This window comes from Salvia miltiorrhiza, chromosome 5 (genome assembly GCF_028751815.1).
Source record: "Salvia miltiorrhiza cultivar Shanhuang (shh) chromosome 5, IMPLAD_Smil_shh, whole genome shotgun sequence".
NCBI lineage: Eukaryota > Viridiplantae > Streptophyta > Magnoliopsida > Lamiales > Lamiaceae > Salvia > Salvia miltiorrhiza.
In genome coordinates this window covers 574556-595275 of record NC_080391.1, presented here as the reverse complement: position 1 = coordinate 595275, position 20720 = coordinate 574556, and the positions used below count along the sequence as shown (strand labels likewise).

The window sequence follows — 20720 nt, the reverse complement described above, 5'->3', positions numbered from 1 at the left end:
ATACCTATAAACCTTGAGGTTGAAGCTTTTTGTCGACACAACAAAGCAAGAACAAGAAGAGATAGAGAGTTGGAGGAAGCTATGGCGGAAAATCACGACATAATCCGTCAACTTCAAATGCAATTAGAAGCCATGCAAGGGAAAATCAATGAGCAAGAAGCTCTAAGAAATACACCTCCACCACCACCTATTAGCAATATGTTCCAACCCATTGTCCAACAAGGAGGAGTGAATGCCCCGAGAATCAACGCCACAAATTTTGAGCTCAAGCCGGCCCTCATAAATATGGTACAACAAAACCAATTCGCCGGTCTTTCCCAAGATGACCCGAATGGACATCTTGGAAACTTCTTGGAGATATGCGGCACCATCAAGATGAATGGAGTCCCGGAGGATGCCATTCGACTTCGACTCTTCCCCTTTTCGCTAAGGGGCATGGCCAAGACATGGTACCAATCTTTAGAGGGTGGTTCTATCACTACATGGGAGAACATGGCTCAAAAGTTTCTCAACAAGTTCTACCCTCCGGGTAGAACCATGAAGATGAAGAAGGACATAGTCCAATTTCACCAATTTGATGGAGAATCCTTCTACGAAGCTTGGGAGAGATTCAAAGAGATGCTAAGGAAGTGCCCTAACCATGGTTTAGATCAAAACACAATCATTTGTGTATTCTACACCGGGTGTAGTGGTGAGATGCAAAGAGACATGAATGCATCGGCCAATGGAGCATTGTTGGAGAAAAGCCACGCGGAGGCCGCTCACATCATAGAGAACTTGGCCACCAATTGCCATCAATTCCCAACGGAGAGGATCATCTTGAAGAAGGTGGCGGCTACAACAAGCTCGGATCCGATAGCTCTTTTGACGGCTCAATTGACCGCCATGAATAGCAAGATTGATGCTATATCAATGTCAAGGGTAGAGCCCGTGGTTGAAGAACAAACTAACTTCGAGGATGTGAACTACATCAACAACAACAACAACCGAGGCTATGCGAACTTCCGGCCCCAACAACAAGGTGGCTACCAAGGGCAAGGGCAATACACTCAAGGATTCCAACCTAACCGCCACCCTAACCTCTCCTATAGCAATCCAAACAATTTCTTGCAACCAACGCCCGGATTTGCGGTGAGCCATGGCATGATCAAGGAAGAGAAGAAGCTCAACCTTGAAGAAATATTGATGAAGTTCATGACCACGACTCAAGCTCACATGACAAGAACGGATGAGAAGTTAGAGGCTCAAGCCAAGCAATTGAAAATGCTTGAGATACAAGTGGGACAAATTGCCGAGTCTATAAACAATCAACACCAACAAGGGCAATTCCCAAGCAACACAATCGTGAATCCCAAGGAGCATTGCAAGGCCATTGCTATAAGGAGTGGGACAACATATGAAGAGCCCAAGATGCCCGACGAAGAAGATAGAAGTGGTGTTGTGGTTGAAGTTGGAGATGGCAACCCTTCCAAGGAACAAGGAGATAGAGGAAAGAAGAAGGAGGTGTACGTGGCTCCACCACCTTATTGCCCACCAATCCCTTTTCCTCAAAGACATCAAAAGAAGAATGTGGAGAATGAATTCTCCAAGTTTCTTGAGATTTTTCGAAAGGTGCACATCAACATTCCACTTATTGAAGCTTTGAAACAAATGCCCTCCTATGCAAAGTTCCTAAAGGAGGTCATATCAAACAAGAGGAAGATGGGAGAGAATGAGACGGTCAATCTAACCGAAGAATGTAGTGTCGTTCTCCAAAGAAAAATCCCCACCAAGATCAAGGACCCCGGGAGCTTCACAATCCCTTGTGATATTGGGAATGATCGTTTTGGGAAAGCTTTGTGTGATTTGGGAGCAAGTATAAATTTGATGCCGCTCTCAATCTTCAACAAGCTAGAGATTGGCACCATCAAGCCAACCACAATTGCCCTTCAAATGGCGGATCGTTCCGTTTCCTATCCAAAGGGGATAGTAGAAGATGTCCTAGTGAAAGTCAACAATTTCATTTTCCCGGTGGACTTTGTTGTTTTGGACATGGTGGAAGACAAAGATGTGCCTTTGATTCTGGGGCGCCCTTTCTTGGCAACGGGGAGAGCCCTCATTGATGTTGCTAAGGGCGAACTCACCCTTAGAGTGAATGACGAGAGCTTCACATTTTCAATCCACAAGGCTCTCAAGTACAAGGAGGAAGAAGAAAGGAGGGTTGGTGAATGCAAGATGATGCAAGTGATAGAGTCTTGCATCAACATGGAGGAGTACCACATCTACAACAATCCAATGGACACTTGCCTCCTAAACCCTCTATTCTCTTTTGTTGATAATGATGAGTTTAATGCTTCTAACTTATTTATTGAGGCTAATGAAATGAACTTTGTGCAGAAAATTTCACAAGGAGAGGCATGTTTCTTGGACTTGAGAAATGGAGAGCCGAAAGATGAAGGAGTGGAGAAGAAGACTCCCAGCTTGGAGTTAAAACCTCTCCCCGAACACTTGAAATACGCCTTCCTTGGTGAGGATAAGGCGTATCCGGTAATTGTATCATCCTACCTTTCTCCTCATGAGCTTGATCAATTGCTAAATGTTTTGAGGAAGTATAGGTCCGCTATAGGATGGTCAATTTCCGATTTAAAAGGGATTATCCCATCCATTTGTATGCATAGGATTTTGATGGAAGATGATTTTAAACCTAGGAGGCAAGGCCAAAGACGGTTAAACCCTATTATGCAAGAAGTAGTAAGAAAAGAAGTTCTCAAATTGCTAGATGCGGGAATTATTTTTGCTATTTCGGATAGTGAGTGGGTTAGTCCCACTCAAGTTGTTGCTAAAAAGGGGGGGATAACCGTCATAAAAGATGAGCATAATGAGCTAATTGCAACTAGGTTAGTAAATGGATGGAGGATGTGTATTGACTATAGGATGTTGAACACAGCTACTCGAAAAGATCACTTTCCTCTTCCTTTTATTGACCAAATGCTTGATAGGTTGGCGGGGTATGAATTTTATTGTTTTCTTGATGGGTACTCCGGGTATAATCAAATCATGATTGCCCCGGAGGACCAAGAAAAGACCGCTTTCACTTGTCCTTATGGCATTTTTGCTTATAGACGCATTCCATTTGGTCTTTGCAATGCCCCCGCTACTTTTCAACGATGCATGATGGCCATTTTCCATGATTTAATTGAAAATGTAATGGAAGTTTTTATGGATGACTTTTCTATCTTTGGCAATTCTTTTGATCATTGTCTCCATAATCTATCTATTGTGTTGCAAAGGTGTGAGGAAACTAACCTTGTATTGAATTGGGAAAAATGTCATTTTATGGTTAGGGATGGAATTGTGCTTGGACACAAGGTCTCCAAAGCCGGATTGGAGGTGGATCGAGCAAAGATAGTGGCCATTGAGAAGCTTCCACCACCATCCAATGAGAAAGCCGTGAGAAGCTTCCTTGGACATGCCGGGTTCTATCGAAGATTCATCCAAAATTTCTCAAAGATCACCAAACCCTTATGTCACCTTCTTGAAAAAGATGCAAAGTTCAACTTTGATGAAGATTGTTTGGTGGCCTTTGAAAAACTCAAAAAGGCTTTAGTGAGTGCTCCCATCTTGATCACACCGGATTGGTCACAACCGTTTGAGCTCATGTGTGACGCAAGCGACATCGCCGTCGGGGCCGTGTTGGGGCAAAAGAAAGACAAGCTATTTAGAGTCATCTACTACGCTAGTAGGACTCTAGATAAGGCTCAATCAAACTACACCGTCACTGAAAAGGAACTTTTGGCGGTTGTGTATGCCTTCGACAAATTCCGCTCCTACCTCATTGGCACAAAATCTATTGTTCACACCGACCATGCGGCCATCCGATATTTATTTGAGAAGAAAGATGCCAAGCCGAGGTTGATAAGGTGGATCCTCCTCCTTCAAGAGTTTAATATTGAAATCCGAGATAGGAGAGGATGTGAAAATGTTGTGGCGGATCACCTTTCAAGACTTGAGAATCCCGTGGAAGGGGAAAATGCCGATGTGCCCATCAATGAGAATTTTCCCGATGAGCAAATCTTGCAAGTCAAGACCCACACCCCATGGTATGCGGACTACGTCAACTATCTTGCATCCGGCATTCATCCACCACCCGAGCTGAATCGTTACCAAAGAAAAAAATTCTTTCATGATGTGAAATTCTTCTTATGGGATGAGCCGTTCATGTATCGACGATGTGCCGACACCATCATCCGACGGTGTGTACCCGAAGAGGAATGGGGAGCTATTATGAGGGAGTGTCATTCTTCCCCTAGTGGAGGGCACTTTGGCACCAACCGAACCGCTTTTAAGGTGCTTCAAAGTGGCTTCTATTGGCCAACTATTTTCAAGGATTGCCACTCATTTATTTTGAGTTGTGATCAATGCCAAAGAATGGGAGGAATATCAAAGAAGCACGAGATGCCCCTTAACAATGTGATTGAAGTTGAGCTCTTTGACGTATGGGGCATAGACTTTATGGGCCCATTTCCAATGTCTTTCGGCTTCCAATACATCTTGTTGGCCGTGGAGTATGTTTCAAGATGGGTGGAAGCAATTCCTACTCAAACCAATGACTCCAAAGTGGTGATCAAGTTCCTTCAAAAGAATATTTTGACAAGGCATGGAATTCCAAGGGCCTTGATAAGCGATGGAGGATCCCACTTTTGCAACAAGTGGATGGAAGGACTTCTCAAAAAGTACGGGGTGAAGCATAGAGTGACAACGGCTTATCATCCCCAAGCCAATGGTCAAACCGAGTTGGCAAACCGGGAGATTAAACAAGTGCTAGAGAAGACGGTGAATGGGAGCCGGAAGGATTGGTCTCTCTTGCTTGATGACGCACTTTGGGCATATCGAACGGCGTACAAGACACCGCTTGGCATGTCACCATACCAACTTGTATACGGGAAGTCATGTCATCTCCCCGTAGAGTTAGAGCACAGGGCATATTGGGCGGTCAAGAAGCTCAATTTTGATTTCAAGAAGGCCGGCCAAGCTAGAGTCTTTCAACTCAATGAGTTGGATGAATTTCGAAGTGAGGCATTTGCAAACTCAAGCCTCTACAAAGAGAGGACCAAGAGGTTTCATGATAGGATGATCCACAAACGGGAATTTGCACCCGGGGATGAGGTCCTTCTCTTCAATTCCCGCCTTTCACTCTTTCCGGGAAAGCTCAAGTCCAAATGGTCGGGCCCATTCCTCATCAGCAAGGTCTCCCCCAATGGAGCTATTGAATTGAAGGGCAATGATGGACGCACTTTTGTGGTGAATGGCCAACGCATTAAGGCATACTTTCGAGCCGAGCCACGAGAGAAAGTGTCCGTCATCATTCTCGCCGAACCAAAGACATGACACCATCATGAAGACGTCGAGCTCACGACGTTAAACTAAGCGCTAGTTGGGAGGCACCCCAACAAGGTATCTTTTAATTTTCGCAAGTTCAATAAACACACACATACATAGGATTTATATATGTGTGTGGGTCTCCTTTGATTTGTGTTCTTAATTCTCTTCCTAATAATAATAATAATAATAATAATAATAATAATAATAAAAAAAAAGGAGAGTTGAAGGGGTGAAACTTGAAAAAGGCATGCAAAAATCGGATTTTTTTTGGTGTTGGGCTCGCCCAGGGCGGCCGCGACCAGGCCCACGGCCGCGGGTCCTGCCCACTACCCCTCAAGCTGCGCCCAGTACGCCCGCGGTCCCGCCCGCGGCCGCGGGTCCGACCGCGGCTCATGTCGAACGGAGTCCAGAGAGTTTTGGGCGAGGGACCGCGGTCCGGACCGCGGCCGCGGGTCCGACCGCGGGTCCCCTGCCCGTCCGTTGACCGCTTTGACCGGCTGTTTTCACCCCTAAATTCAAATCTTTCACTCTTTCACTTCACTTTTCACCCATTTTACACACACCCACGAAATTACACTCTTTTCTTCTCCACTTTCACTTCCAAATCCAACTTCAAGGTATGTTTTACTTGCTCTCATTCCTTCATTTATGCATTCTAAGCATGATTTAGAAGATTTTTACCGATTATTTTGTGATATTTTGCCTTCTACATGTTTGTATGCAATTATGGCTCAAAATTAGGATTTTTCCTACATTGTGCTACATTGTTGAATTGATGCTTTTAATTGCTTATATACATGTCTAGGATGATGGGTCTTTTATTTATTTGCAATTTAATCGGTGAATTTATGCTTAATTGACGTTTTTTTTGCTTGAGAATTTGCTTGTGTTGAGTGTGGATAAATGCCTAAGTTTGGGGGGATATTTTTGGTGATTGTGGACTTGATATTGATGCTATGTGTGTTTTGAGATGAGTTGTGATAAGGTGATGAAATTATGATGCTTTTAGAATAAGAATTCACCCTTTTTCCGGGTTAATTTGTTTAGTTCAATATGTTAGTTGTTTGTTGTGTTTTTGTTGAAGTGTCTTTATCTTTGTTTTGTCTTTGTAAAATAAAAACTCACTTTTGATTTTGTAGGCACCTTTTGCTATGGCCCCACGATTGACTAGAGGGAAGGGCAAAGAAAAAGCGTCTAGCTCACGCGCCGCGGCACAAGAGGACATCATTACGACACGCCAACCTCAATTTTATGGCATTGAGCTTCCAAACCGAGCCGCTCGTGAAAAGTGGGAGCAACTAAGCGCCCTCCCTCAACGGCAATGTCGCTACATTTGCTCGGATACCATTGAAGCAATGGGCATAGCCAATGATGTGTGGACCTTGGCGGACCAAGGCGGATGGCGGAGGGCCGTCACCGGCGGGTGGTTAAGCTATCGAGGGCTCACCTTGGAGTTTCTCTCCACGTTTACCCTCCAAAAGGAGAATGGAGCTCCATCTCGAATTACTTTTCAACTTGGGGGTGAGCCCCGGGAGCTAACAATCGATGAACTGGACGACTTGATGGGTTGTCCGCGAGGCGGGCCTTATGTGGGAGAACTCGAATTCAATGGCCAATACAGTTGGTCTTTGATGACCCGGGGCGAAGTGGATGAGGTCGCCTACTATGACTCCAAGAAGGCAAAGGCAAGCTCGCTCCGTAACCCGATGATCCGCCTACTCCAACGAGCATTTGGATTCACATTCCTCGCTCGAGAGAACGTAGGTTTTTGCCGTGCAAATGAGCTTTTGCTCATTCGGCGAGCTCTCGCCCGTCGCTCGTTGTCCATTGGTTGCCTCCTTGCGGACCAATTTGCTTCCCAAGCCCGCATCACAAGCGGGAAGATTTGTATTGGGGGGATGATCACCCCCATAGCGGGGCGTTTTAATATTGACATCACCGAGGAGCCAATCTCCCAAGACATCCTCCTGGACCGGCGTTGCCTCGTGCAAAATCATTTCCTCGCCGCCGGTCCCCGCTTGCTTTGGGTTCTCAAGGAGTACAACCATTTGGTGTACTTCCCTTTGCCCAATCCGGCTCTCACCACCATCTTGGGCCCCGGCGAAGCCACCAACCTTGGCTTGAAAGAAGCCGCCCACCTCGCCTCCATCATTCCAAATCTCCATGCCGCTCAACACGCCCCCGAGGGCGAGGAGGAAGAACAAGCATTTGAACAAGGTGGTGCGATACCTCAACCACCCCCGGCGTATCCGGGATGGGGTGCCGGATTTGAGGATAGGATGATGGGCCGCTTCGACACCTTCCAAGCCGCCAATATAGCCCGTTTTGATGCAATTCAAGAAGAGCAAAGAAGGCATTACGAAGCCTTCTTGAAATATCAAGAGGAGGAGCGGCGCCGCTATGATGAGCACATGCGCCACTTCCACACCTTCCATGGCCCCTTTCCGCCGCCGTAGCCGTGCCCGTCCCCGTTGTGAGTTCGAGACAACTTCTCCTTCTCTTTTCCTCCAACCTCATTTCCACTTTGTGTGAAATAAGTTTGGGGGGGAGGGGGAAGATGGATTAGTTGTCTCGTTTATCTTGTGTTTCTTGCATGTTTTGGTTTTATCTTGTTTTTGTTGTTGTTTTGAATAATTGGAAGATTGAGACTTTTTGATGTTTTGGTTTGTGTTGGGATAATTGTAGCAAATTTTGTGAGGATGAATTGTTTGTTATTGGGCTTATGATATGATTGTGTTTTTGAAAAGAAATTGTTTTGTGTCACTTGTTGATTTTGCATGTCGGGTTTGAACTCGTGACGATGAGCTAAATGTTATACCTCCAAGAACTTGAAAAAGAAATGAGCTTGTGAGAATTGAGCCTTTGATTGTCATACATTTACAATCTCATTTTGTTCTTGAGTGTAAATCATTTGAGCATGTGTGTTGATCTCTAGAACTTGCCATGAGTCCTCTCTTGAAAATAAAAGTAGATGTGTTGTTAATATTGAAGTGATTTAAGGCCATCCTTGTTAGCCACTTGACTTAAATTGTGTCCAAATTCTCATGCTATCCTAGTTTACCATCTTGCCTTATAGCCTTTCTTTGAATTAACCAATGATGGGTAGAACTTAGATTGTTAGTGGTTACTTTGATGAAAATGTATGAGAAATGATTGAAATTACTTGTCTAACTTTGATTGAGTGAAAATCACTAGTCCCCTATGAGCTCCAAAAGAAAAGAAAAGAAAAAAAAAAAATGTTGAATAAAAGAGCATAAAGGGGAGTGATTTGCCTTTTGAATCATATCATGATAAGTATCACTAAGGGTGAAAAGAAGAAATGTGGGGATATTGGTTTTTGATTGATTAAAAAAGAGAAATGGTGAATTTGACTTGTTCATTGTAATTGTTAGATTGTGGAATATGAGTCATTTGCCTAAAAACACCTCACCTCACCAAAGAGCCCTCATTACAACCTTATGAAAGCCCTTGTTGATCATTATTTATAACACATTGAAGTATAGAGAGTTAGGATAAATGGCAAGCCTATGGTAGATTGCATGCATGGTTCAATTTGAGTGCAAACACGTCCAATCTAAACACTTGAGAGTTGAGTGCATCATTGAAACATCCACCTTTGTGAGGATTCAAGTTTGGAGGCTATAATGTTGAACTCATTATCGCTTGTGACTTCTTGGAATGCATTTCTACTTATGATACACTTTTGAAATATTTTTGAAAAATTTGAAGCCCTTAAGATGACACCAATTCATTCTCACATGTTTGTTATCTTTTATTTCTCTTCTTTTTGTCGTTTGGGGACAAACAACGCTTTAAGTTTGGGGGGTTGACAAACATGGATTTCGTACCTCAATATTGCATGAATTGTTGTCATTTTCCCCATAAATTGATTGCTAATATGTGTTTGTATCCCAATTTTGAGTTTTATGAAAATCTTGATTGCTTGGTATAGTTTTTGAATATTTTCAGGGAAAATCAAGAGTTGATTGGAGACTTGTGGGAGCATAAGAGTGAAGTACGTCTCGAGAGGAATCCGTGAGCGCGAACGGCGCCGGAATCAGAGCTCGGACGAGGGAGAACGGAGCCGAGGAAGCCAGCTGCGCAGGACCCCACGGCCGCGGCAACCGGCCGTGGCTGAAGAAGCCTAAACCGCGGTCCATACCGCGGCCGCGGGCCCGACCGCGGTCCCTACCGCGGCCGCGGGCCCGACCGCGGCCTCCTGCGCCCCGAGTTCAGAAGGTTTTTGAACATCTCCCGCGGTCCGAGCCGCGGCCGCGGTCCCCGACCGCGGCCTCCTCCCTTTCCAGCCACGTTCCCAACCGCGGTTCGTGCCGCGACCGCGGGGATAAGGCGGGGATCCGCCCTTTGGTGGGCCCAGACGCGAATTTTGTCTCCAAAACCCCATTTTTCCCCCTTTTTCTCTCATTCTTCACTACTCATCTTCCCCAACACTCCACACACTAAACCCTAGCCTCCTTTAACACACCCATCTACCATTGAAGACCATTGAAGAGAAGAGAAGGAAGAAGAAGCTCATAAATAGGATTTGTCATTTCTTACTCTCTCTTTCATTATGTACACCTTTAACTTTGATTTATTGTGTTTGAACATGTTAGGCTAAATTTCTCTTTGATTTGGGGATTAGGCTAGATGATTATTGTAATGGATTGATTATTTGTGCTCAATATAAATCTTGTTTGTTCTTTTGCACATTATCTTTTCAAACCCTTGATTTATTTCTTGTATGGATTGTTGGCCACATTCTATGCATTTCTAATTTGCACTTTGAATCGGGAGAGGATAATTGCAATAGATAAGGTGTTTGAAACATATCAATTCGATAACCGGGAGGTTGAGAGTTGGGTGAGAGTATGTCGATCTTTGTGTGCTTTTGGGAGTTATAGGTTAGAAGTTGACCGGGGACGGCAACTATAACCCGTAATCTACCGTTCTAGTCGTCCGGGAGGGGGCTAGAACTAGTTGGGAGATCACTCTAGATAATTAGGATCGTCGAGATTAGTATTGAGCTATAATTGAAGTCCTTTGCTTAACCATTGATGCCTAGTCCCTAAATCGCCTTAATCATCTTATTTATCCACTTTGCTTATTTGATTTTTATTTGTCTTTGCACTTGTTAAGTATTTAGTTAGATAATCAAACCAATCACTCAATCGTTTAGTCTAAATAGTCGAGTAAAATGAATTAGGATAATCACTTGATTGAACTACTAATCCTTGTGGGATACGACCTTGCTTCCATTTATCTTGATGGTGCCGCATATCTCCAAGAAGTTTCCAAGATGTCCATTCGGGTCATCTTGGGAAAGACCGGCGAATTGGTTTTGTTGTACCATATTTATGAGGGCCGGCTTGAGCTCAAAATTGGTGGCGTTGATTCTCGGGGCATGCACTCCTCCTTGTTGGACAATGGGTTGGAACATATTGCTAATAGGTGGTGGTGGAGGTGTATTTCTTAGAGCTTCTTGCTCATTGATTTGCCCTTGCATGACTTCTAATTGCATTTGAAGTTGACGGATTAAGTCGTGATTTTCCGCCATAGCTTCCTCCAACTCTCTATCTCTTCTTGTTCTTGCTTTGTTGTGTCGACAAAAAGCTTCAACCTCAAGGTTTATAGGTATAAGAGGTGCACCCTTAGATCTTGTGTTCATACACTCCTATCAACCAACAAGAACAAGAAGTCAAAACACAATCTTAAAATAGAAAACAAAAATTAAAGCAAGTAAAATGTCTAAAGTAGTTAAGCACAATGAAACAAAATATCACAAGCAAAGAAACTAAACTAATCCCCGGCAACGGCGCCAAAAACTTGTTCGCTATTATTTTCACCACGCCGCAAGTATACGGGTAGTTGTAATATATGGAAGCAAGGTCGTATCCCACAAGGATTAGTAGTTCAATCAAGTGATTATCCTAATTCATTTTACTCGACTATTTAGACTAAACGATTGAGTGATTGGTTTGATTATCTAACTAAATACTTAACAAGTGCAAAGACAAATAAAAATCAAATAAGCAAAGTGGATAAATAAGATGATTAAGGCGATTTAGGGACTAGGCATCAATGGTTAAGCAAAGGACTTCAATTATAGCTCAATACTAATCTCGACGATCCTAATTATCTAGAGTGATCTCCCAACTAGTTCTAGCCCCCTCCCGGACGACTAGAACGGTAGATTACGGGTTATAGTTGCCGTCCCCGGTCAACTTCTAACCTATAACTCCCAAAAGCACACAAAGATCGACATACTCTCACCCAACTCTCAACCTCCCGGTTATCGAATTGATATGTTTCAAACACCTTATCTATTGCAATTATCCTCTCCCGATTCAAAGTGCAAATTAGAAATGCATAGAATGTGGCCAACAATCCATACAAGAAATAAATCAAGGGTTTGAAAAGATAATGTGCAAAAGAACAAACAAGATTTATATTGAGCACAAATAATCAATCCATTACAATAATCATCTAGCCTAATCCCCAAATCAAAGAGAAATTTAGCCTAACATGTTCAAACACAATAAATCAAAGTTAAAGGTGTACATAATGAAAGAGAGAGTAAGAAATGACAAATCCTATTTATGAGCTTCTTCTTCCTTCTCTTCTCTTCAATGGTCTTCAATGGTAGATGGGTGTGTTAAAGGAGGCTAGGGTTTAGTGTGTGGAGTGTTGGGGAAGATGAGTAGTGAAGAATGAGAGAAAAAAGGGGGAAAAATGGGGTTTTGGAGACAAAATTCGCGTCTGGGCCCACCAAAGGGCGGATCCCCGCCTTATCCCCGCGGTCGCGGCACGAACCGCGGTTGGGAACGTGGCTGGAAAGGGAGGAGGCCGCGGTCGGGCCCGCGGCCGCGGCTCGGACCGCGGGAGATGTTCAAAAACCTTCTGAACTCGGGGCGCAGGAGGCCGCGGTCGGGCCCGCGGCCGCGGTAGGGACCGCGGTTCAGGCTTCTTCAGCCACGGCCGGTTGCCGCGGCCGTGGGGTCCTGCGCAGCTGGCTTCCTCGGCTCCGTTATCCCTCGTCCGAGCTCTGATTCCGGCGCCGTTCACGCTCACGGATTCCTCTCGAGACGTACTTCACTCTTATGCTCCCACAAGTCTCCAATCAACTCTTGATTTTTCCCTGAAAATATTCAAAAACTATACCAAGCAATCAAGATTTCATAAAACTCAAAATTGGGATACAAACACATATTAGCAATCAATTTATGGGGGAAAATGACAACAATTCATGCAATATTGAGGTACGAAATCCATGTTTGTCAGTTTCACTTGTTGATTTTGCATGTAGAGTTTGAACTTGTGACAAATGAGCTAAATGTTGTACCTCCAAGAACTTGAAAACGAAAATGAGCTTGTGAGAATTGAGCCTTTGATTGTCATACATTTACAATCTCATTTTGTTCTTGAGTGTAAATCATTTGAGCATGTGTGTTGATCTCTAGAACTTGCCATGAGTCCTCTCTTGAAAATAAAAGTAGATGTGTTGTTAATATTGAAGTGATTTAAGGCCATCCTTGTTAGCCACTTGACTTAAATTGTGTCCAAATTCTCATATGATCCTAGTTTACCCTCTTTATGCCTTGTAGCATTTCTTTGAATTAACCAATGATGGGTAGAACTTAGATTGTTAGTGGTTACTTTGATAAAAATGTTTGGGAAATGATTGAAATTGCTTATCAAGCTTTGATTGAGTGAAAATCACTAGTTCCCTATGAGCTTAAAAAGAAAAAGAAAAAAAAAGAAAAAAAAATAAAAATGAATGTGAATAAAAGAGCATAAAGGGGAGTGATTTGCCTTTTGAATCATATCATGATAAGTATCACTAAGGGTGAAAAGAAGAAATGTGGGGATATTGGTTTTTGATTGATTAGAAAAGAGAGATGGTGAATTTGAATTGTTCATTGTGATTGTTAGATTGTGGGATATGAGTCATTTGCCTAAAAACACCTCACCTCACCAAAGAGCCCTCATTACAACCTTATGAAAGCCCTTGTTGATCATTATTTATAACACATTGAAGTATAGAGAGTTAGGATAAATGGCAAGCCTATGGTAGATTGCATACATGATTCAATTTGAGTGCAAACACGTCCAATCTAAACACTTGAGAGTTGAGTGCATCATTGAAACATCCACATTTGTGAGGATTCAAGTTTGGAGGCTATAATGTTGAACTCATTATCACTTGTGACTTCTTGGAATGCATTTCTACTTGTGATACACTTTTTAAAGATTTTTGAAAAATTTGAAGCCCTTGAAATGACACCAATTCATTCTCACATGTTTGTTATCTTTTATTTCTCTTCTCTTTGTTGTTTGGGGACAAACAACGCTTTAAGTTTGGGGGGGTTGACAAACATGGTTTTCGTACCTCAATGTCGCATGAATTGTTGTCATTTTCCCCCATGAATTGATTGCTAATATGTGTTTGTATCCCAATTTTGAGTTTTGTTGAATTTTGATTCCTTGGTGTAGTTTTGGAGTGATTTCAGGGAAAATCAAAGATTAATTGGAGGATTTTGAAGACATGAGATCGAAGTACGTATCGATAGGAATTCGTGAGCGCAAACGGTGACCAAATCCGAGTCCGGACGAGGGAGAACGGAGCCGAACAAGCGGACTGCGCATAAAGCCCAGGCACCCGCGGTCCGGGCCGCGGCCACGGGCCCGACCGCGGGCCTCTGCTCCAAAATTGCCCAGTAACCCGCGGTCCGGGCCGCGGCCACGGGCCTGACCACGGGCCTCTGCTCCAGAGCAGTCCAGAACGTTTTTGACAGTCACCCGCGGTCCGAGCCGCGGCCGCGGCCCATGACCGCGGCCTCTCCTGCTTCCAGCCGCGTTTTCAACCGCGGTTCATGCCGTGACCGCGGGGAAGAGACGGGGATCCGCCTTTTGGTGGGCCCAGACGTGATTTTTAGCCCAAAACTCCATTTTTCCCCTCTTTTCTCATATCTAACAACACACACACCCACTTCATCTTCCCCAACTCTCCAATTCCAAACCCTAGCCTCCATTCTCTACCATTTTTTCTCTCTTCCACACACAAAAACAACACCAAAATCAAATAAAGAAGGGGAAGACTTGGAAAGGAGCTCATCAAGACTACATGATTGAAGATCAAGATTATAGGATTTGTCTATGAATCTCTATCTCTCTATATCTTTATTTATGTTTTCTTATGACTTGAGATTTGCTTTTATTATGAATATGCTTGGCTAAAATCTCTTATCTTAGGGATTAGATTAGATGGATTTGTAATGGATTGATTTCTTTGTTCAATATATATCTTGATTGTGCTTATTGTTATCTTTTCAAGTCCTAGATTTATCTCTTGTATGATTGGTTGGCCACCTTTTGTGCATTTCTAATTTGTGATTTGAATCGGGAGAGGATAATTACAATAGATTAGGAGTTTGATACATATCATCTCAATAAACCGGGAGGTTGAGAGGTGGGTGAGGGCTTGTTGATCTTTTGTGCTCTTGGGAGTTATAGGTTAGAAATTGACCGGGGACGGCAATTATGACCCGTAATCTATTGTTTTAGTCGTCCGGGAGGGGGCTAAAACTAGTGGGGAGATCGCCCTAGATAAGTAGGCCATATCAATATTTATATTGATTTAGATTGAAGTTCATTACGATCCATCGAAATCTAGTCCCTAGGATAACTTTCATTCGAGTCATTCCCCAATTTATTCACTAAGTTTATGTTATTGTTATTTTAGTTTACTTGCTTTAATTTAGCTTTGTTTTAGTTCTCAACATCACTTCATCTTTGGTTGTCTAAATAGATTGAAAACAACTTATTAATAGTATTTAGAAGTTTGAATTCACCAATCCTTGTGGGATACGACCTTGCTTCCACTTATTGCAACTACACCGTATACTTGCGGCGTGGTGAAAATAATAGCGAACAGTTGGCCAAGATTGATCCTGTGATGAAAGAGCATGTTCAGCGTATTGAAAGTGGAAAGATTCATCATCATTATTTGAGCCATGATATTCAAAATGAATTGATACTCTTAATTTCTTCTAGAATAAGATCTGTTATTATAAAAACCATAAAAGATGCAAAGTATTTCTCTTTAATGTTGGATTGTACGCCTGATGCTAGTCATGATGAGCAGATGACCTTAATTCTAAGGTGTGTTGATAGCTCTTTTGAAATAAGAGAATATTTTGTTGAATTCTTGCAAGTTGATGATACGACTGGTCAAGGGCTTTTTCAAGTGTTAGAAAATGTTTTGAAATCTCATGATCTTGATATTGATAATTGACAAACATGGTTTTCGTACCTCAATTCCACATGTTTTGTTGTCATTTCCCTTCATGTTTTGCTTGTGAATGCTTGTTTGTGCCCGAATATTTAGTTTTATGAAGATTTGATATCTTTGTGTAGTTTTGGAGTAATTTCAGGAATAATCAAGGATTAATTGGAGGATTTTGAAGATATGATATTGAAGTACGTCTCGAGAGGAATCCGTGAGCGCAAACGGCGACCAAATCCGAGTCCGGACGAGGGAGAACGGAGCAAAACGAGCGGACTGTGCAAAACGCCCAGTACCCCGCGGTCACCACCCGCGGCCGCGGGGTAAGACCGCGGGTCAGCTGTTCCCGACTCAGGAGACACCCGCGGTCACCACCCGCGGCCGCGGGGCGGGACCGCGGGTCCCCTGAGCATCCCCCATGTTTGAAGGCCGCGGACTCGGGCCGTGACCGCGGGAAAAGAGCGGAGCATCCCCAAGTGGGCCCCAGTCGCGTTTTTCAACCCTTAAACCCAATTTTTCCCCTTTTCCTCACATTATTCATCATCCCCTACATTCAATACTCATTTCCTACCTCCATATCCAAGCCCTAACCCCCATTAATACTCATTCCTACCCATTTGAAGAAGGCATTGAAGAGGAGAGAGGATTGAAGCAAGCTTCTCAATAGGATTTGTTCATTCTTTCTCTCTCTTTCATTTATGTTTCTCTTTTCATTGGGTATGTTATTGTTGAACATGATAGGCTAAATTTCTCTTTGATTTGGGGATTAGGCTAGATGATTATTGTAATGGATTGATTATTTATGCTCAATATAAATCTTGTTTGTTCATTTGCACATTATCTTTTCAAACCCTTGATTTATTTCTTGTATGGATTGTTGGCCACATTCTATGCATTTCTAATTTGCACTTTGAATCGGGAGAGGATAATTGCAATAGATAAGGTGTTTGAAACATATCAATTCGATAACCGGGAGGTTGAGAGTTGGGTGAGAGTATGTCGATCTTTGTGTGCTTTTGGGAGTTATAGGTTAGAAGTTGACCGGGGACGACAACTATGACCCGTAATCTACCGTTTTAGTCGTCCGGGAGGGGGCTAGAACTAGTTGGGAGATCACTCTAGATAATTAGGTTCGTCAAGATTAGTATTGAGTTATAATTGAAGTCCTTTGCTTAATCATCGATGCCTAGTCCCTAAATCGCCTTAATCACTTGTTAATCCACTTTGCTTATTTAATTTTATTTGTCTTTGCACTTGTTGAGTATTTAGTTGATAATTAAACCACTCACCTCCTTGTTTAGTCTAAATAGCTCTAGCATAATGACTTAAGGTAATCACTAGAATTTGACTACTAATCCTTGTGGAATACGACCTTGCTTCCCTATATTGCAACTACACCGTATACTTGCGGCGTAGTAAAAATAATAGCGAACAATAATGTTAGAGGTCAAGGATATGATAATGGAGCTAACATGAAAGGTAAAAATCAAGGTGTGCAGAAAAGACTATTAGATTTGAATCCTAGGGCTTTTTATACTCCATGTGGTTGTCATAGTCTTAATTTAGTTTTGTGTGACATTGGAAACACTTGTACGAAAGCAAGAGATTTTTTTGGAATAGTCCAACGTATTTATACTTTATTTGCTAATTCTACAAAGAGGTGACATATTTTAAAAGAACATGTGAAAGGTCTTACTCTAAAATCATTGTCGGCCACACGATGGGAAAGCCGTGTTGAAAGTGTTAAGGCTATTAGATTCCAAATTGTTGAAATACGAGAAGCCGTACTTGAAGTAGCTGCTATTGATAACGATACTAAAATACAAAGTGAAGCGAAATCCCTAGCTGTTAATGAGCTTGGTAATTTTGAATTTTTGCTTGCTATAACTATTTGGTATGAAATTTTATATGCTGTGAACTTGGTTAGCAAACATTTACGGTCAAAAGACATGTTGATTGATACTGCCATGAGCGAGATAAAGGGTTTGGCTTCTTTTTTTAAAAGTTATAGAGAAACCGGATTTTCAAGTGCTATGGAAACTGCGAAACAATTAGCAAATGAATTAGGAACTGACCCTATATTTCCTCAAAGGCGTATAATACGTAGAAAAAGACAATTTGATGAGATGGTTGGTGAGGAAACATCACTATCTTTAGAGGAAGAATTTAGAATTCAATACTTTTTATACATTGTAGATCAAGCAATTGCATCATTAGATAAGAGGTTTGAACAATATGAGTTATATGAGAATATTTTGTTCGATTCTGAGAAGCTCCGATCACTTGATGATATTAAACTTCAATCTTGTTGTAGTCACTTTGAAGATGCACTTAGAAAAGGTGAGGTATCAGATATTCATGGACATGATCTATATATTGAGTTAAAATTGTTTAGAGAGATGTTGCCTAAAGAAAAAATGGGAGCAAGGGATTTATCAATATTTTTGAAACGATTTAATTGTTTTCCAAATGTAATGATTGCTTATAGAATCTTACTTACGGTTCCTGTTACTGTTGCTTCAGCAGAAAGAAGCTTTTCAAAGTTGAAGTTGCTTAAATCACACTTACGGACAACTATGTCGCAGGAAAGACTAAATGGCCTTGCTTTGATGGCGATCGAATGTGATCTTTTGGAAGAAATTGATGATGGAAGTGTTATTAGTGATTTTGTTTCAAAATTTACAAGGAGGGCAACACTTTTCAAGTGAATGTCTTAGTTTTTACATGCTTATTGTGTAATTTGATTTTTAAAAAAAACTATCGTTCAAATATATATTTTTGTTTTATATTTTTGATATATTTTTAGCTATAGAAAAGGGCCCAATTTTAAATTCTGCACCGGGCCTTCCGTGGGTTAGCCCCGCCCCTGATGCCATTTATGCAGCGCACGGACCATTTCCTTTCCATACGGCAACGGACCATTGCCACCCTCATCTCCTTTCTCTTCAGACGGCAACGGACCATTGCCACCCTCTGTTCCCGGCGATAAACCGCCACCCCTCTACTCTCTCTCATATCACTCTCTGAATCTACCCTTCCCTACTCCGGATGGAATGACGGTATAGCCGCCGCCGCCGAGCCCGCGAATTTCAACCCTCGATCACTCTCCGACACGAAGCCCTCCATCAGTTGTCGCTCACCAGACCCGACATACACATGCAAAACAAAGTTCAAGAAGGAAGATCATTGTCGTCAATGGAAATTGTCGTCGGTGGAGGAATCTCAACCAGAGCACATCATCCAGTAGCGGCGGCGGTAAAGAAAACCCTAAATCTCCAAATTCCAATAATTTACAAGGTTTTTTGGCAATCTTGAACCGTGTTAGTTGCGGTTATTAAAATACTATAATTGAACAATATTGTCCGATATACTATTGGGCTCTTGTAGAAATTAAATCATCTCAATTCTAGAAAAAGAAAGTAATCTAGCTAGTCCAATATACTATTGGGCTGAAGTCCAAATTAATATTGTGGCCCTTAGGGTTTTGGCATTCACTCGTAAGGGTGAAAAATTAGTTTCTATTTTTTGACGAAATATAGCTGAAGTTAACCAGCCAGCGTTTCCGGCATTTCATCAAACAGTTGGGATTCATTCTTGGTATTTTATCAACACAAATACTCATGTGCAACCGGTTGCACAGTGCAACTGGTTTCCAAAATGAAACTACTTTATTCGGAAAATGGCACTTGAACATTTTCGAATGACACTCTTCAAGTATCATTTGTATGTTGAAGTAGTGTCATTCAGTTTTGCGCGTCATGATCCTTTTGTTACACTCCCATATCTCATATATTATCAACTTTCTCTTTTCCTTTTCGACTTTCTCTTTTGCATAACAAAATTACTAATCATAAGCATAATCATAACTTTTTTTTAACGAGGTGATACTTGAATACATAACCAAGGGATTGAGCATAAAGCTCTTATTTAATTTCTAGACTTAACGAGAGAGCATACTCGCTCGATCGCTAGTCCTTATTTACGGCATACATTATATAATCACACAACTTGACGAATGCCGCTGCTGCCGTTCACGGTGTTGGGGGTAGTGGAGAATTCCCAGGATATGAGGTCGTGAACGGCGACTCGGTCACCGGTGGCGGCGGAGAATCCGAATTGAACCTCCTGCGGAAGAACGGTACTCAAGTCTTTCACATAGCTCACCTCATAAGTCTTCGAGCCGATGGTGACTTTAACGCTTATCACACTTGTAGCTGCCTTGTAGTCGATGCGGGCGGTCACCACCTGCCCAATAAGCTCGTTGCCGACCTCCATGGTTACTACCGAATCAATCGTTTCAATGTCGATCCCAACATGGGGGTAGCTCGGATCATTTCTGTCTTGGTGGATGTCGAATTCGATGGCGAAAGTTGAGCGCTTCGAACCGAAATAGTTGAACTCTCCGAAGCTGGCGCCATTGGCACCCATGGGGGCGTCCACGGGCTCGATGAAGAAGGTGAATCCGTCGGCCGGATCAGTGTCACCACTGTTGGGGTTGATGATGAATTTCATGGTTGTTTCGAAGTCCACCTGCCGCAGGAACCGAGTTAGGATTTTAGAAACAAATTTGGATAGCAAAATTACAAATTAAAAATCAAAGACAATAAAGCGCATAATGTTGGTAAGACGCTTCCTCTCCAACCAATAAGTTGGGTTAGTGTGTGAGTGTGTTTTTCATTCTTTGGTAATAATATATTTATATAGAGTTTGCCCGGAGCTTGGCTTCGTATCTGCACCTGCATCCCGTCTCCCCAGAATTTGAATGGGACCAAGTACACGGCTCGCCCGGCACTGTAATTGAGCGCCTTGCCCGACTCGTCAGTTTTCGTCAAACGGATTAAGCCAATCTCGTCGGTGTCTTTGAGGTAGTGGGCGTCGCCTTGCAGGCTCATGGAGTTCAAAGGATCCGGCTTTTGGTTGAAGTTGTAGGAGAAGGAGGTCGCATCGCCAGGTGTGGTTGCCAGGGCGAGGAGGAGGGTGATGGAACAAACAAGAGGAATTAGGGTATGGGGGAAAGAAGCAGCCATGGCTTTCAAATACTACGTACTATTTGAGAGTGAGTACTAATTGTTTG

At 42.6% G+C, this 20720-nt stretch overlaps 1 protein-coding gene and 1 non-coding gene across 2 annotated transcripts; both read right to left on the bottom strand.

The window, feature by feature from the left end:
* Window positions 1-540: 540 nt before the first annotated feature.
* LOC130987309 (small nucleolar RNA R71) lies at window positions 541-647 on the bottom strand. Its single transcript, XR_009089697.1, has one exon. It is a non-coding gene; the product is annotated as a small nucleolar RNA R71 (small nucleolar RNA).
* An 18844-nt stretch (window positions 648-19491) lies between these two features.
* Window positions 19492-20720, bottom strand: LOC131026575 (lectin alpha chain-like). The gene is made up of 2 exons (XM_057956463.1): window positions 20383-20720; window positions 19492-20176 (listed from the first exon to the last, which is right to left on the bottom strand). Exons 1-2 carry the CDS (start codon window positions 20671-20673, stop codon window positions 19646-19648), a joined length of 822 nt encoding a protein of 273 aa, XP_057812446.1. The 5' UTR covers window positions 20674-20720; the 3' UTR covers window positions 19492-19645.

Coding starts and splice junctions, on each gene's coding strand:
- LOC131026575 (XM_057956463.1), bottom strand. CDS start 20,673: ATGGCTGCTTCTTTCCCCCATACCCTAATTCCTCTTGTTTGTTCCATC. Junction 20,177..20,382: donor TCTGGGGAGACGGGATGCAG/GTGCAGATACGA, acceptor TTCCTGCGGCAG/GTGGACTTCGAAACAACCAT.